At 35.6% G+C, this 15889-nt stretch overlaps 2 protein-coding genes across 2 annotated transcripts; both read left to right on the forward strand.

Moving 5' to 3' along the window:
* Positions 1-4370: 4370 nt before the first annotated feature.
* On the forward strand, positions 4371-6371 carry LOC128995111 (serine/threonine-protein kinase PLK2-like). The gene has a single exon (XM_054420015.1). The coding sequence runs from the start codon at positions 4382-4384 to the stop codon at positions 5990-5992; it is 1611 nt and encodes a 536-aa protein (XP_054275990.1). The 5' UTR covers positions 4371-4381; the 3' UTR covers positions 5993-6371.
* A 6548-nt stretch (positions 6372-12919) lies between these two features.
* On the forward strand, positions 12920-13884 carry LOC128995413 (protein Star-like). Its single transcript, XM_054420424.1, has one exon. It carries the CDS (start codon positions 12990-12992, stop codon positions 13869-13871), a length of 882 nt encoding a protein of 293 aa, XP_054276399.1. The 5' UTR covers positions 12920-12989; the 3' UTR covers positions 13872-13884.
* The last annotated feature ends 2005 nt before the right edge of the window (positions 13885-15889 follow it).

A 15889-nucleotide genomic window follows, 5' to 3' on the forward strand; every position in this document is an offset into this window, starting at 1 on the left:
CTTGTTTATTAAGATCGTAGGAAGGTTTTAAAAACGTTTAAAAGAAAAGTCCAGAAAGTTCAGAAATACCGAAACTATAAACACGAAATGACAGGTTAAATCGTAGTTATAATAGTCAATCAGCTGCTCATAGTATAATTATCTTCAAGTGTTGCCAACCTATTTCCAAGCGTACACGGATTACGTGCATAATGGAACCACGCTGTTTTGTGTTGTTTCGTTGGAATCCTGATGTGCGGCAAAGTATAAACCGTACGGCAAAGTATAAACCGTACGGCAAAGTATAAATATGCAGCAATTAGCAGCTTTCTGTACTATAAACAGTACAAGGAAGCCAACTTTGTCGGGTGACTGTAGGAAAAAACATTTTATCCTGAATTTTAATTCCATCTGCTGACGCAGTTTTTTGATGTGTTTTAAATAAACATTGATTGACGCTGGCTTCGAAAACCTTTGTTTGAATTAAATAAGACTGTTATCAAGGTTGACTTAATAAAATAAAAAATTACAATAACATATTGTGATTATGAGTATAAAATCAAGGGCATTTGAAGATGACACCTTATATCGAGAGTGGCTTGTTATCAGGATTCACTGTAATGTAATTTGAATTAATAAATACAGTATTATTTTAAACGACAATTGTAGCTTTTAATAAGTTTAAATTAAAACATTTTTGGAACTGCTACTTTATTTATAGCTAAACCTCTTAATTTTTTCCGGAAAGTAGTTTACTTTAGGCAATAGCAAACACATTTTAATGTTTAGGACGTTTCGGACAAAACTATGTATATTAAACATATAAAATATAAGGAAAATGACTTTATAGCAGGATTATTTTTTTGTAATTTCCTTTTTAAATAAAAAACATAATATGTATACACGATTACTGCCATACAGTGAATTTATATTTTCCTACCAATAATTAAAACTGTACAGTGTTTATTTAGTGTTGCCCTACCAAGGTGCATAAACTTGCTTACTGACAAACATGCACGGTATTAAGTTTTTTACCAATGTAATTTTGAAGTTAACATTCTGTTTGGTTAGTTTGTTCTTAGGATTGTATTTCAAATTAAACTACTGAATCGAATAAACAACAGATTTCAAGATTCAAAGTCAATATTGGACCTGAAGAACTCAGACGAACAGTCGGATAGAATTACTTTGTCATATTAGCGCCATTGATTGAACAAATCTACGTGTACCCAATTGTTGAAATAGGATCTACAAGGGATTAATATTTCAGTATGAGGTCGAACTTGTGGATGGAGACGTGCATGCAAATGGTAGCCTATTATGTTATTGTAATCATTTGCATCTATTTAAATTTTTTTCTAAGCTATGGGTAGTATGAAAACGCACTTTAATAAGTATTTAATTTTCACAAGAGAGTTGTAGTTATTTAAAAAAAAATAGCCATATTGTATTTCTAAAGAAGGCGTAAGCAGTATCGTCGTTCATTGATACTAACGTGTTTTATATTGCTTTGATACAGTATTTAGGCCTACTAGCTGTTGGCTACTTCACCCACAGTTCATTCCACTTGTAAATGTACCTGTACTATACACCTAGTTTATTACTCTAATGGCGTATATTTTACGGCAATATCTTGAGTAATATTCATCAGTGGTTAAAAATACTGTAATGGTAAATTTGGATTCAGGAGTTTAAAAACTATAAAGTAAGATATCAAAATGTAAAAAATTGGAGGCACCTATACTAAATAATTACCCAATTTCGCACCAATTTCAGAAACTATGCATGAGGAAAATTGGATTTTCCATAATTTCGAAGAAAAAGTTCATTTCCAAATAAAAATTTGAAGGGAATTGAGAGGAAATAATATTAAAATTGCAAGTTGAAAATTACAGTACTTTTAAAGGCGTCCCAGTCTCAATTGATAATGTTAAAAATAATAATATTGAGGTAGGCCCAATATTATCACTCAGATTTAATAGTGATATTGAGTCCATCCACGCCTTTGGGATTTTTAAAATTTTGAAAGGTAACGGTTCAACCCCTGGTCTCGTTAGAGTTCAAAAGCTGCTTCCAAGACAAAATTAATAATGGAATTCCTATTTACTTTTCAAATATAATGTTTGTTACACAACTTAGGTGAATGCTGGACTTAAGTATCTGTCTTACACTCATTCGAATGAAAAATATCGATGTATAGATTATTCGATATATTGATTATTCCATTTGGTAATTTAGGTTAGGTTAACCTAACTAACCATACTTGATATATCGAATGAAATAATCTTTATATCGATCGATATATTCATTCGAATGAATGTAGGACGGATAATAAGGTGCAACCGAGTAAAAAAGTACTACGTAGTTTATAAAAGAATCTACATTTGTTGATACCATAATTAGTCATTCATCTACCTCAAATAGGTTCCAATCTATCTAGGCCTATAAAGTATGTGTGGGGATGTCCAGCGTTTTCTCCATAACCATCAACTGCCACCCATTAATGGTTGTAGTAGTAGATTCCTTCTAGAATGCACTCCTAAAGACTATTTCCACTTTGATATTTACCTAGGGACAAAAGGTGAATTTGAACATACCATTATTAACTTCAAAGATTATACGAGGTGAGGTTGTTAAAAGTAAACATTGATTGGTTTCCGTGGTAACCATGAGGATATTCACAATACTAGCGTCTCGGGGTCCTGGTCAAAACCTGATGAGAACCTCTTTTGAGGAGTGGGGGCGTGACGTCACTCTCTTCTCTTTAGGGAACACCATTACTGCAATGATGCGAAGGGCAGCCATCGGTGTTCGTTGTGTAGTGAATAGAGTACTGGGCTGATGTCCATGAGGTAACCAGATTAAATCCCACCGGTGACATTAACAACAAACAAAGATTTTGGCCGATTTTGCTTATAATGCGATTACTTTTTACTTACTTATTCTATGGCGTCTGACGGCACGAACTCTTGCCGAAACACAAACATCCAGTTGTCTTGAATTACCTCACTCATCTAATCTCACCATAATCTTTGCAGTTCCTGTGTGGAGCCTTCTTCCTAAATGTTGTTCCACTGAATCACAACAATAACATTAGTACGAGCACACAAAATGACTTTTCTTGTTTTGTAGTAGCCATTTGTTGGCAGGCTTCTTAGTACTCAACTAAGTAACTGAGACAAAACATAACCTTGTCAAAACAAACTTATAAACACACCACATTGGTGTAACTATGAGCTGTTTGAAATCACGTAAACGGACGTACCAACCGTTTAGTTTTGCACCATTATTTTTTAACAACCGTGTACCTATTTTAGATGAGTATAAATATTAAAACTAAAGTAATTTGGGCAAACACCAGAATTAGGGTGATAAGAGAAAATGTTATATCGTGACTGCTGTATCATTGTTGAACGTGATCCAGCCGCAGAATATCTATACTAAGTCACGGTTTATGTGGGGGCTTTTACTGCCAACGCTCCATCATAACTCATCCTAAAACACGCATTTTCCGTGTTCACTCCATTAGTGAAAGATATTGAGTGTTGCTTTTAACAATGAGACAGAATTCCGTCAATTGACATTTACAAGTAAACTACCAATTAGTTTTGTTGCATTTTTTAAGATATTAGGTTTCTAATCAATCTTAAACGATTCTCTACATAAATATGCAAAACGTTTTGGAAATTTCCTAACTATAGTATTTATAACCTTAGTTTTTGTGGTACGGTATTGTTGAAAAGCCGAAATGCACATCTAGTTTAAATTATTTTATACAGTATTCTGTACTATGTATATTTTTCTGTTTCTGAATTAGCACTATAAATATCACGTTTGATTTTTCTTATATTTACGCCAAACGTGTACTTTCTCTTCATTATGAGAAAGTTCAAGTCATGAAACAGCTCGACTCGACCATTGAAAAAGTTTAGGTTTTTCCTTGCAAGATTAAAATTCTTAATAGTTTTCTTCATTATTCAATTTAGAATGGAAATATATGTAATGTTTTCTACATTATAACTTAAATCAAGTAGGCCAAGTTGTCGTGTATATTTTTTTCAATCTGCGTTCATAGCACGGTATTACATTTTTAACTATTTAAAATAAATATCACATCAGAATTCCTCAATTGAATCTAGATAGTAGGAAACTAAAGGGTTCGAATTAAACTCAATACCCTTTTGGAAGAGAACTTTGCAAACACTGTTGATACTAAAAATCTTGTAATTTCTCTCAGCACCTGCCCAGCTATTAAAACAAAACAAAAATGAGTACATTACAACCACCTGATTTAACCTGTAAACAATCAATGTTTTCTAACAAAATTTAAACACGAAAACAAACAAAGACTTGCAATAACTATTGTAGATAGTTGAGTGTTTGGACAACTTTCCAATAATCCATGGCCAAAATTATATCTGACGGGAATGGCAACTCTTTCGCTGTCGGAGAATACATCGACAAAGGGAGTTTCAGTCAAGTTTACAAACTGGAGTGTGTCAGTACCAAAAGAAATTTCGCCGGAAAATTCGTAAGCAGAGAAAAGCTGCAGAGGTACGGCATAGGACACAAAGTGTGGGACGAAATACGAATCCACCAAGGACTGCGACACAAGAACATAGTTCAGTTTTATTCTCACATGGAACGTGAAAGCCATATCATAATAGTTTTGGAGTATTGTTCTAGATATTCAATGGTCAACATTCTCCACGCTCTGAAAACGTTGAGTGCCAATGAAGCCAAGTTCTTCATGATTCAGATACTTTCTGCAGTAGAGTACTTACACCACCATCACATATGCCATAGAGATCTCAAACTAGGGAATCTGTTCGTCAATAGTGCTTTAGAAATAAAATTAGGTGACTTTGGGCTCGCAGTGGTCATAGAATATCAAGGACAAAAGCGGTTTTCTCGGTGTGGAACTCCTAATTATATTTCACCTGAAGTTATCAACGGTACCGGCCACAGTTACGAGGTTGATGTCTGGGCGCTCGGGTGTATCCTGTATACGATGATGGAAGGAACTCCCCCGTTCCAGGGTAAAGATACGACCTCTACATACAACAACATACTCAGGTGCAAGTGGAACTGCTCTTCCACTACGCCTCTCTCTGCGAAACTCTTCATAAACTGTTGTCTCCAAAAAGATGCCACGCGAAGGCCCGATGTATTTCATTTGAAGAAGTTGGATTTTGTATCATCAGATTCCATTCGAGCTCAAGCCCCAGAAATCGACTTCGAAGGAGATAAAATTACATCGATGAAATCAAACAAACGAAAGGTTACGGACCTTTGGGAGCCTCAGAAGCCAGTTCTGAAAGACTTTGTCATCAGCAATTTTGATAAGTTGTTAAAATGTTTAGGTGACGTAGAAAACTGGTCTGTGTCAAAGTTTGGTGAGTTTTTATCAGAGTCATCTTTGAAAATCCCTCTAATTTGGGTCAACTCTTGGATGGACTTTACAAACGTGTACGGTTTCGCTTATCAACTAAACAATCACAACTTTGGCATTATTTTTAACGATGGAACACGAATGCTGTACAAAGCTGAAGAAAGGTGTGTTCAATATCTGCAGAAAGCGGGGGCTTCTTTTGTCTGTAAAGAATCTGCCGTGCCGGAATCCCTTAAGAAGAAACTTAAAATTTTAACAAATTGTAAAAATTACATGAGTGAGTCTCTTCGTGTCGCCCACCATGCTGAAAAGGACTGTAATTCCAACGATGTAAACTGGAATAGTGAAGTTTTCTACTGGACCAGGGGACCAAACGAGACTGCGATGTTCATGACAAATGGAAGCATTCAAGTAAACTTTGCAAGCGACCACACTAAGGTAATCATCTGCAGTCAAACTAAAACTGTAACAGTCATAGAGAGAGTAGACTTTATGAAAACTTTAAAGCTCAGCGTACTAGAAAAGTGTGGATGCAGTATCGAACTGAAAAATAAATTAGTGATTGCTTGTGGGTTTGTAAAGAACTTTTTAACTGAGGAGTCGGAGAGATTTATTGGTTAGAGATTTTTTATCCTTCCCGGCTCGAATTGACCGACATTGTTTTTATTACCTTAGTAATTGTGTCAAAGCACAATTCACAACTCAAATCATACAACATGAACTATGTTTTATGTACTTGAAGGGTAAACAATGGATCACAGAATAACCAGTGCTTTGAATTTAAAATCTACTTTCATCTTAGCCTAGTAAAGGTCCAACAACACGATTACTATCACTAATGACTATCTTGGCACTATGTGACGAACTCGATACAAGACGTTTATAGTTAGCTGGCTAAAGCCTAACTATAAATCAAAATTTAATTATTTCCTACTGGAAGAGTTGTATTTATCTATTGTGTACATTTTATTAAAAACAATACATTTTGAGTTATATTTTATATTCAGAGTGTTTAATGGATACAAAGATGTATTGCATATTTCGGAATTATTTTGGATTATAGACATAGTTGATTATATAAGGTTTATAAATGGAGATAGATATTTCAGGGAGTAGTAAACTGATTGTGAAATACCGGTGAGATGAATTTGCAACGCACGCTCTAGCCTGGACGTACACCAATAACATTTCAGTAACTTTGTACACTATACGATACTCATCTCTTACTATTTACAATTTTCAGGATACCAACCTATCATTGACTATTGGATACTGAAAATACTATACTTAAATACTAACTCAAATACGCTCTCTGATTTCGAGGTTGTTGAGCCGCATGTTATTGGAAGCTTCGATGACGCGGCATATGTGTCAGTGATATGTGATATCGCCATCAATATCACCGGTTAGGTGATGTAAGATGATATTGAGCGTGATAAAGTGCCGAAAGGCAACAACCAAAGATGCATTACTACTCCTCCGGTTGTATAACCTATTTCCACGAGTAGTGAGAAAACTGCACAAGTACATTTGATATTTAGCTGATGATATTTGGATTTTGAGATGTAATTAATAATCCTAAAAGAACGCTGGCCGTTTTTTGTCTTTTGACATTTCTTTTATCAAAACAATATCCACATATCTTATAATATCCACACAATATCGTATAATTTATAATTCATTAAAATATGTGATTGAATAATTAATAATAAGTTGTTCTATAGAGATCTAATTGGAATTAAGATCTTTCAAAAATGGTTCAACACAAACAAGGCAGTCGTCTTAAATTATTGTACAAAAATGTTTACTGTGCTGAAATAATGAACTTATCGCCAATTTCAATTATACAACTTGTCATCGTGTTGATAGGAAAACAATTATAGGCTACAATAAACAATCAGCTCAGTTCACAATTATTGTCCATCACATAACTGGACATCATTGACAGAAAATTAATATTAATTTGCATACAATATTGCGATGCAAATCCATTCTTTTGAAACCTGTCCAAGCCTGTAATTTGAACACTTATAAATACACATTATGTAATCAATTGTACTACCTTTTCCAAATTATTATTTTTTTATTATTTTTTTAGTGTGGAGGGTGGTAACGTTTATTTTACTAGATTAACAATTTTTTGACTGTTGGGTGGACATTATAATTCTTTCAATGTGAATAATAAAAATTTCCTTTGAAGACTATTGTTATAATTTCCTCAGAATAACACTAGTGTTACAACTTCTAATATTCGTTTTAGCATTTTCATCAAACAAATTTTAAAATGCAGAATCCATAACAATCTATAAAAACGTAATTTTGTAAAATACTTATGTTCACTGTTAATATTTGTATTGCTATACACTTGAATAGAGTCTCCAACCTTCAATGGTTGGTATGAGCAGTACGGTTGTATATTGTAGAACAACAGCTCTATCGTATGTGTACAGAATATTTCCATTAGGGCAGTATCCTAAGTTGAGGTGGTTAAGTGGACAAAGGACCACAAGAACTGGCCAGTCATTAATAATGTTGGGCCCGAAACCATTAACCCTTGTCCCTCTTGCCCCAACATCGCCCTGACGATTAACGTTCCAACCAATTTCATTTTTACATCGACATAACACCTCGAATTTATCAGTTCATTTTCTGTGGCTTGGTTAAACCGAGAATTAACTATCCGTTTCTTGTTTTAACCCTAATTTAAAATCATTACATCCTAAACATAAAATGAAATGATCACTATTATTTTTTACATCTATATATCTATCTATACTATTATAAAATTGAGGTGGTGTCTGTCTGTACGGCTGCCACGACTAAAATACTAAACCAATACAGCCAAAATTAAGCACAAAGATTGTCCACATATCTAGGAATGTCATAGGACTATTCACTTCTCTGAGTTCCTCCCGGGCTACGCTCCTTGGATGTCCAAAGATTTGAGGTGAGATTTTCAAGAGTAAATATTAATAGTTGGTATCCATGGAAGCATGAGAAACTTCACCATGTTTACCTCTCCGTTTACATTTCAATGTAAACAGTGAGAACTGCTAAATGCTTATTTTATTTCACAATTTCAGGCAGCTGATCCAATCAAATTAAATAAAATATTTTACACAAATATGTGGTATGTTTATTGATGTCATTGATTATAGAATTAAAGAGGGATTCTACAACCGTAAGTTATTAAAATTATGTTATTAGTATATTTTAAGGTAAACAGTAGGGTATTCAATGTAAATCATACTTTTTGTAAAAAAATTGTGGCTTTTTGTTTATAAATTCAATCTACATAACAAGTGTTTGGATTAGGCGGAATATTAGGCCTACATCATCCCGTTGGAAAGCAAGGGTACACCAGTTAGCTATAGCTGGGTAGCTGATTTGTTAAAAGACCGCCGGTTCGATCCTGGGAAAAGTGTGTAGCTTCTTGATAGGTCGGAACTGGACCCAGCTGTCCTTGATCATTGGGATTTAAATAAATGGTCCTGACTAATGAAATAGCTGATCTTTTAGTCTAAAATAGTAACAAAGCAACAAAAGATGACACACTACGTTCTACTGTACACTCATCCTTCACTCATATTTGGGTTAAAATACACACCTAGGTGGCGTCCCCATTAAAAAATGATGTTGATATTTGTACGCTATTACTGGTTCTGTGGAAATAGAAACGAGGAGTAAAGCACAACTCGTACAATACCCTAATAATCTAAAGTACAATCCAATGTACTCTAAAACAAATCTCAATTATTAGGTCAACACCATAGTGCTTTCAAACGTCACTAATATGAAATGCATAACCAAACTGGCATTAAATTCACATTGAGAAGTTTATCTGCACTGCAATTTGAATGTTTTCCAAAAGTTTCAGTGTGTTTTTGTTTTATTTGATAGGGTGTAATTTGTTCTTTGACATGATAACCAGAAGATAATGGCTTATGAAAACGTAGTTTTGCTTGTTTCAAATTGGTTAAATAACTGATAACAAATTAGAAACTACTGTCACTAAGCAAAACCATACAGAACTAAGCTAAAATTGCCTCTACCTGGTCCATAAAAATGATAATCTATTAGGACTACGTTTAATCTTATGGTATTAATCCTGATAAAGAAGCTGAGGTGTTGAACGATACAGCATAAAAAACATTACGTTATCTTTATACGTCTGAGAGTGGATATTTTGCGAAAGAAGAGTAATAAGGAAGGCCATTAGTGGTTGAGATGGTGGTGGCAGAGGTTAGAGTATTGGCAAAACACTTGAAACCCATCACAACCGCTGTGTAATATCACTTGGGACCGAGGTCCTTACACTTACACTAGCCACCGGAGTAGTGCTAGTATAGTCTAATCCGGGTATTGCGTGGATAAAATGTAATGTTTAACAATAAGGCTGAATTGTACACCCGTGCAGTACCTGGTTTCTGTAGTATTTGGGTGCAATGCAAATGGAGCTTGTCTGAACAACTGTATCGACTTTTGTAATATCTACACCACTGAGCTAATATGCCATAATTGTTCAATATATTATCAAAATCGGAAAATTAATTATTTTCTTTTCCGATTTTGAGTAAAAGTAATTATTTTCTTAGGATACAATTACATCATGTTGTCAATAGTTTTAAAGTACAGTATACATAATTATGTGAAAGTTTACTCTAAACTTTATTGTAAATGTTAGCCTCCGGATTGCCAAATAATATTAAAAAATGTTCAAATAGCTGCTATTAGGCAATCCAATGTTGGTATAAACACAACTAGTTTCGGCAGCTGTGTGGCACCATCATCAACAAGGGCAGTTTTCTTTCTTCATACGAAGAGCGTCATATTGGTTAACACGAAAATAATTAATGGACATTTAAACACGAAACAAACATGAATACAAGACATTTATGGTAACTAATCAGTTAAGAACAGACGACGCTAGCCTGGCGGAGTTTGAGTCCAGAGTCTGGACCCACCCCTTAGCCCACCTAACATGGTGGGAGGTAGCGGGTGACATATTTTTTCAAACGAAAACCCTTATTAAATGACCCCTCATTTGAAAGGGTTTGTCAAAAGAAACACATATGATGCCATCCTGAGGTGGCATGCCACTCCTAGCCAAAATGGCGAGCATTCAAAAATTTGATTTATAAATGTGAAAAAGCACTCACTTCACCAATTCAAAATTTGAAATGCCATAGGAGACCGAATTAAGCGACCCTTCATTTTATATACCTTGTGACACTAAAAATAATGATTTAAGATAAATTGAAACCTCTGGATCCTAAACAAAGTGGTGGTCACAAACCTCCAAATGGTTGGCCAGGGGTGAGATATCTACCTCAGTTTTGCGTCATTGTGTTTCTTCTGACAAACCCTTCAAAATGAAGGGTCACTCAATAGGGGTTGCTATTTGAAAAAAAGTCACCCCCTACCTTGTTAGGGAGGTTAAAAAATATGTTTGATGTTAAAAATTGCGGAACCTTTGTCATCAATCAATTCCAAAAACAAAATATTTCTATCTATTTCAGTTTTTAAAATACGGATTTGTTTCCATACTTAATTTACACACTTCATATGACTTTACACTTAACTGTAAATTTAAGTGATATATATACTATACATTTAAGTCATTTTTGAGTGTTCGTAGTATTTGCACAAATAGCAACTTATATTACGAAATACACTCAAATACAAATACGGATGAAGCAAATCTAATACCTCACTATTTAAAGGACTTACTTGAAAGACTGCAGACGAAATAAATTGTCCTCATCCTGGCTAAAGCAGGGTATTCTTCTCGTGAAATCCGAGAAACTTTTAAAGAACAACAAATTAGACTTACCGAGACTGAGAACTAATTTCACGCAATTCTAACAGGAATGTAGACATGTAAAGTTACTTTGTCCGCAATCTCAATTGAATATATTTAAACAAGGATGTCTGCTTGTAACTCCCTTGAGGTGAGCTCCCTTTAAGATCCTCAAAGTAAAAACCTCTATCACACAAAATAGTTACGTTATAAGAAACCCCGTTACGTTATTTATGGTCAAGCGTAATTTTTATTTGTCACAAATCAAACCATTAACTTTTTTTTCCAAATGAAATCATATCTTTACTGTTTGTTATACGAGCCATTTTAGCAAATTTCCCATATAGGGAATAAGCTAAAAGTAGGCCTCATGGTAAGACCAAAAATCGGGACGGATTCACTTTTTATTTTTGAGGTCCCCAGAGACCAAAAACACCATTCGTCCAAATTCATGTATATATATTATATATGTATATATATATATATACATAAATATATATGGGTGTGTCCGTTAGCACGATAACTCGATGAAATTTGGTATAAACGTGTAAACGCACATCTATTCGAACGAGTTCGCGAACCAGCATGATTGGACTATGGGAACGGGGGTTTATGGGGTGTTTTATGGGGTAAACATTGGTTTTATTCAATTTTTTACCCTTATAACATAACATTTTGCAATTTATTTCCAAACCATTTTGTAGAACTCAGAAAAACAAACAATATAGTATATTGAAGTATACCTAACGGTTACAGAAAAGATCAAAAAAGGAAATTTAAAATTCTCATGTTATTCTTATGGAGAATAATAAACTGTTGTAGCTTGCTTGTCTATAGACGTATTGTAATATAATTTGGCAAATTCGTTTACTTCATACTAACAAAACCATCAAAACAAAGAGCACAATCAATATTTTAATAATACAACAAACACCTTATTATAATCTTCCCTGTAGCAGAGAATCTAAGTGCTCATTAAAATGAACGAGAGGTCGTCCAGTGGTCGAAACTCGACCAAAAATATGTAATGTACTCACTTCTCTATTTTCACCCCACACTGTAAATAAAACATGTGATTGGAGTTTCTTCCATTTGTTTTGATTTTCTGTTTATATTTCGTTGTTATTTCGTCACCAGCATGGCAACGCATAAGATCCATGTTAATTTTTTCAAATTTTTAAACTAATTTTTTGTGCTTATCTTTGAGCCTATTTAAATTTATAAAGGGATTCTGCACACCTACAGGAAAATTGCTTTCTAACGGTATGTGCAGATTTACCCCACGATGCACACAAGCTGAGAAAAAAGGTTTTAAAGAAACATGCTTGCCTATTAATATATAGATAGATTAATGATAGCTAAATAGGAAAAAAATCTGACAATTTTAAGGGAATAATTTAGTATAATTCCAGCCAGGTAAATGGAAATTCATTTAGTCTGCAGGGTTGCTGCGTTGGGGGTATTAAATAGTACAACAGACACCAGAAAATGTGATAGAAAATATTCAAACTTTAAGAAGAATAAAATTAAAAGACTTTTAAAAGGATTAAAACTCGAAGCTACCTTATTATTGTGATGTACTGTAATCATACATAAGACATGCATCTAAAGTCAATGATCGAAAGTATTTAGTCCGTAGTTAACTGAACATAGAATTCGAAAGTTTAATCAACGATCGATACTATTGTCAATTAATAATTAACGAATCAGCTGTATGTATACTAACTAAACTAACATTGAAGCCCAATAACCTTTTTATCCATTTGTAAAAGTCAACAAACTAACAAACTCAAATACGAACTATAAGATCACTTTGAAATGATTCTAAAATCCAAGATGGTTGAATTCATCAAAACCCTTTGTGCTAACTTCATCGAACGAACCTATCGGTCAAAAGCTTCGAACACACTTATCATCGTAGCTTTGACATTATCAGTGATAGTGGTTATTGAAGTCTTGCTGATGTCTTCATGGCAAGTTGAATTCGTTCAAGATGGAAGATCACCTAGAGAGAGGAGGTCGCCGAATCACAACCAAGAGGACGTGCAGCTCGTCAGAGAGTTGTCTTCCCTTTTAATCCCTCCAGCCAAGAAAGGTCACGTGAACACTCACGAATTGCCGTACCCCAGCAAGTTTGTGGAGGAGCTCAGAGTACTGACCGACTACAAGCAAGGGGGTTATTTCATCGAAGTCGGCTCCGGGGATAAGCAATTGTTCTCTGACACTCTCTTCCTCGAGCGACACATGGGCTGGACAGGACTCTTGGTAGAGCCTGATGTTATCAACTTGCAGACGTTCAGGAGAAATGCGTGGATCGCCCCTGCGTGTATGAGTTTGAACAGGTCCGCTTACGAATTCCACCGCCAACCCTACATACGAGTGGGCGTGAACCGAAGAAATTACTCTCCAGCAACCATCATGTGCTACCCATTCTACACCTTCTGGCTGGCTCTCAACAGACCGGTGGTGGACTTGCTAGCCATAGACGTGGGAGGTGGCGAGGTAGAAATCCTAGAGACCATCCCGTTCGACAAGGTCGACGTCAAAATATTGCACGTGGACCACACCAAGGCTAGGGACGGATTCATGGGCGTCACTACTCTATTGCAACAGAAAGGCTACAAGGTTGTTAGTGAAACTCTTCCTCGACATTTGTTCTTTATTAAGAAAGAATATGTTGATCACTACAATGCAATATAAATATTTTAATAGATACAGTGTTTTGTGACTAAAACTCATTCCATCCCGTCAGTAGATTCCAATAGCTTAGTGCCATTGAATGTGTCTTTACTCTTTAAGCTGCTTCCACAAATATGTCAACGGAAGGTTGCTAGTTTGTCCCTATGTGGGGTCGATTCTGAATCCACATTTAACTTGGCTATCAATAAATATTAATTATGATAAATTACATTATATCATGGTACTAGTAACAGGGCCATGGTTTATCTGTGCTCTTGGAAAAAGTATAAAATGCCAGAGCGTTTAAAATCACGGAATGTAAAGGTTGGCATAATATGTCATTGTATATTTCTGTGAGACCAATATTGACGTATATTTTAGTGAGCTTTTTACAAACTCTTGCTATGTTTACTAGGCTAAAACCAAATATTAATTTGTTATAAGTAATAAACATTGTTAAAACACCTTAAGATAAGGTACAGTTTTGTCGTCTGATATCAAAACGTTCAACCACCACTGCGTACGTTATTTGTAATGGCTAGGCCTATTCTTTTATAATTAAACACAAGGAAGGGAAGGATGGTAATAGCATATTTTAAGGTTTTTTACAACCCGCCTATTTGACAATAGAACGGCATAGTTACCAAAAGCGTTGGGGAAAATGTGTGAAAGTGTGTCAGATAAAGTAATATGAAATGGCAGATAAAGACAAATAGACACATAAACGTCCTTCGCAGGCTGCAATAAAACAAGTCGCAACAAGTATTTTCTCTTCCACAGATTTACTACTGAGAAATATGGCATTTTCATTCTCTTTTTGTAACTTGTGGTTATATTTGTAACAAATGCCCTATAAAACATAGTATCGTAATAATCTAATATATAAAATTCTCGTGTCACAGTGTTTGTCTGCAAACTCCTCCGGAACGACTTCACCGATCGTTATGAAATTTGGTGTGTAAATTCTGTAGGTATGCGAATCGGACGTAAACTATTTCCCGTTTCGAAATTCTTAAAAGGGCTCCGCCCCAGTGGCTCTGGAGTTTCCCATGTTAACCTTATGAGAAATGGAATTAATGAATCTTAACAGCTGTTTCAATTAAACAAGTTGGTTCTGTTCTATGATGTTCAATAGCATTAAAGTTACAAGGATTACCAACAGGGTGCAGCACTATTATTTCTTTTACATTTATGACAACAGCTAATTTGCAACCAAAAGGTGAGTGAGCGTAGCGAACGAACTTCAACCTGGAGGCGAGTTAGCGTAGCGAACGAGCTAACCTGAAGGCAAGTGAGCGCAGCGAACGAGCTCCAACCTAAAGGTGAGTGAGCGTAGCGAACGAGCTCCAACCCAAAGGTGAGTGAGCGTAGCGAACGAACTTTAACCAGGACGTGATTGAGCGATGCGAAGTAGCGAACGAGCTAACCTGAAGGCAAGTGAGCGCAGCGAACGAGCTCCAACCTAAAGGTGAGTGAGCGTAGTGAACGAGCTCCAACCCAAAGGTGAGTGAGCGTAGCGAACGAACTTCAACCAGGACGTGATTGAGCGATGCGAAGTAGCGAACGAGCTAACCTGAAGGCAAGTGAGCGCAGCGAACGAGCTCCAACCTAAAGGTGAGTGAGCGTAGCGAACGAGCTCCAACCCAAAGGTGAGTGAGCGTAGCGAACGAACTTCAACCAGGACGTGATTGAGCGATGCGAACGAGATCATCTTGGAAATTAAACGTAACGGTACTTTCTTTCCATCGGTCTGTCTTAGGGGAAACCTATAACTTAGGCGATACGAAGTTCGCCGGGTCAGCTAGTAATCTATATATTAATTTGAAACTATTTTTCTTTGTGACAGCTATTTTGAGAGAACGGCTGTGCGTAGAAACTAGGTAGAGGTGTCTAAAGAAAGGTCCTGGTCGGTAGATGAGCCATCAAAAGAGAAACATGGAGAATTCCCTCGGGGCTCTGCCCCAGTGGCCTTTAAATTCCCATCCCATGTTATTCTTATGGAGGAAAACGAGGTTTTTGTCACAGCTAACTTGAGAGAA

The sequence above is a fragment of the Macrosteles quadrilineatus genome, unplaced genomic scaffold (assembly GCF_028750875.1).
Source record: "Macrosteles quadrilineatus isolate MER2022 unplaced genomic scaffold, UCM_ALF_1.0 Scaffold_5__1_contigs__length_97177068, whole genome shotgun sequence".
Taxonomy (NCBI): Eukaryota; Metazoa; Arthropoda; class Insecta; order Hemiptera; family Cicadellidae; genus Macrosteles; species Macrosteles quadrilineatus.

Excerpts from the sequence above, each read along its gene's own strand:
- LOC128995413 (XM_054420424.1), top strand. The coding sequence starts at position 12,990 with ATGATTCTAAAATCCAAGATGGTTGAATTCATCAAAACCCTTTGTGCT.
- LOC128995111 (XM_054420015.1), top strand. The coding sequence starts at position 4,382 with ATGGCCAAAATTATATCTGACGGGAATGGCAACTCTTTCGCTGTCGGA.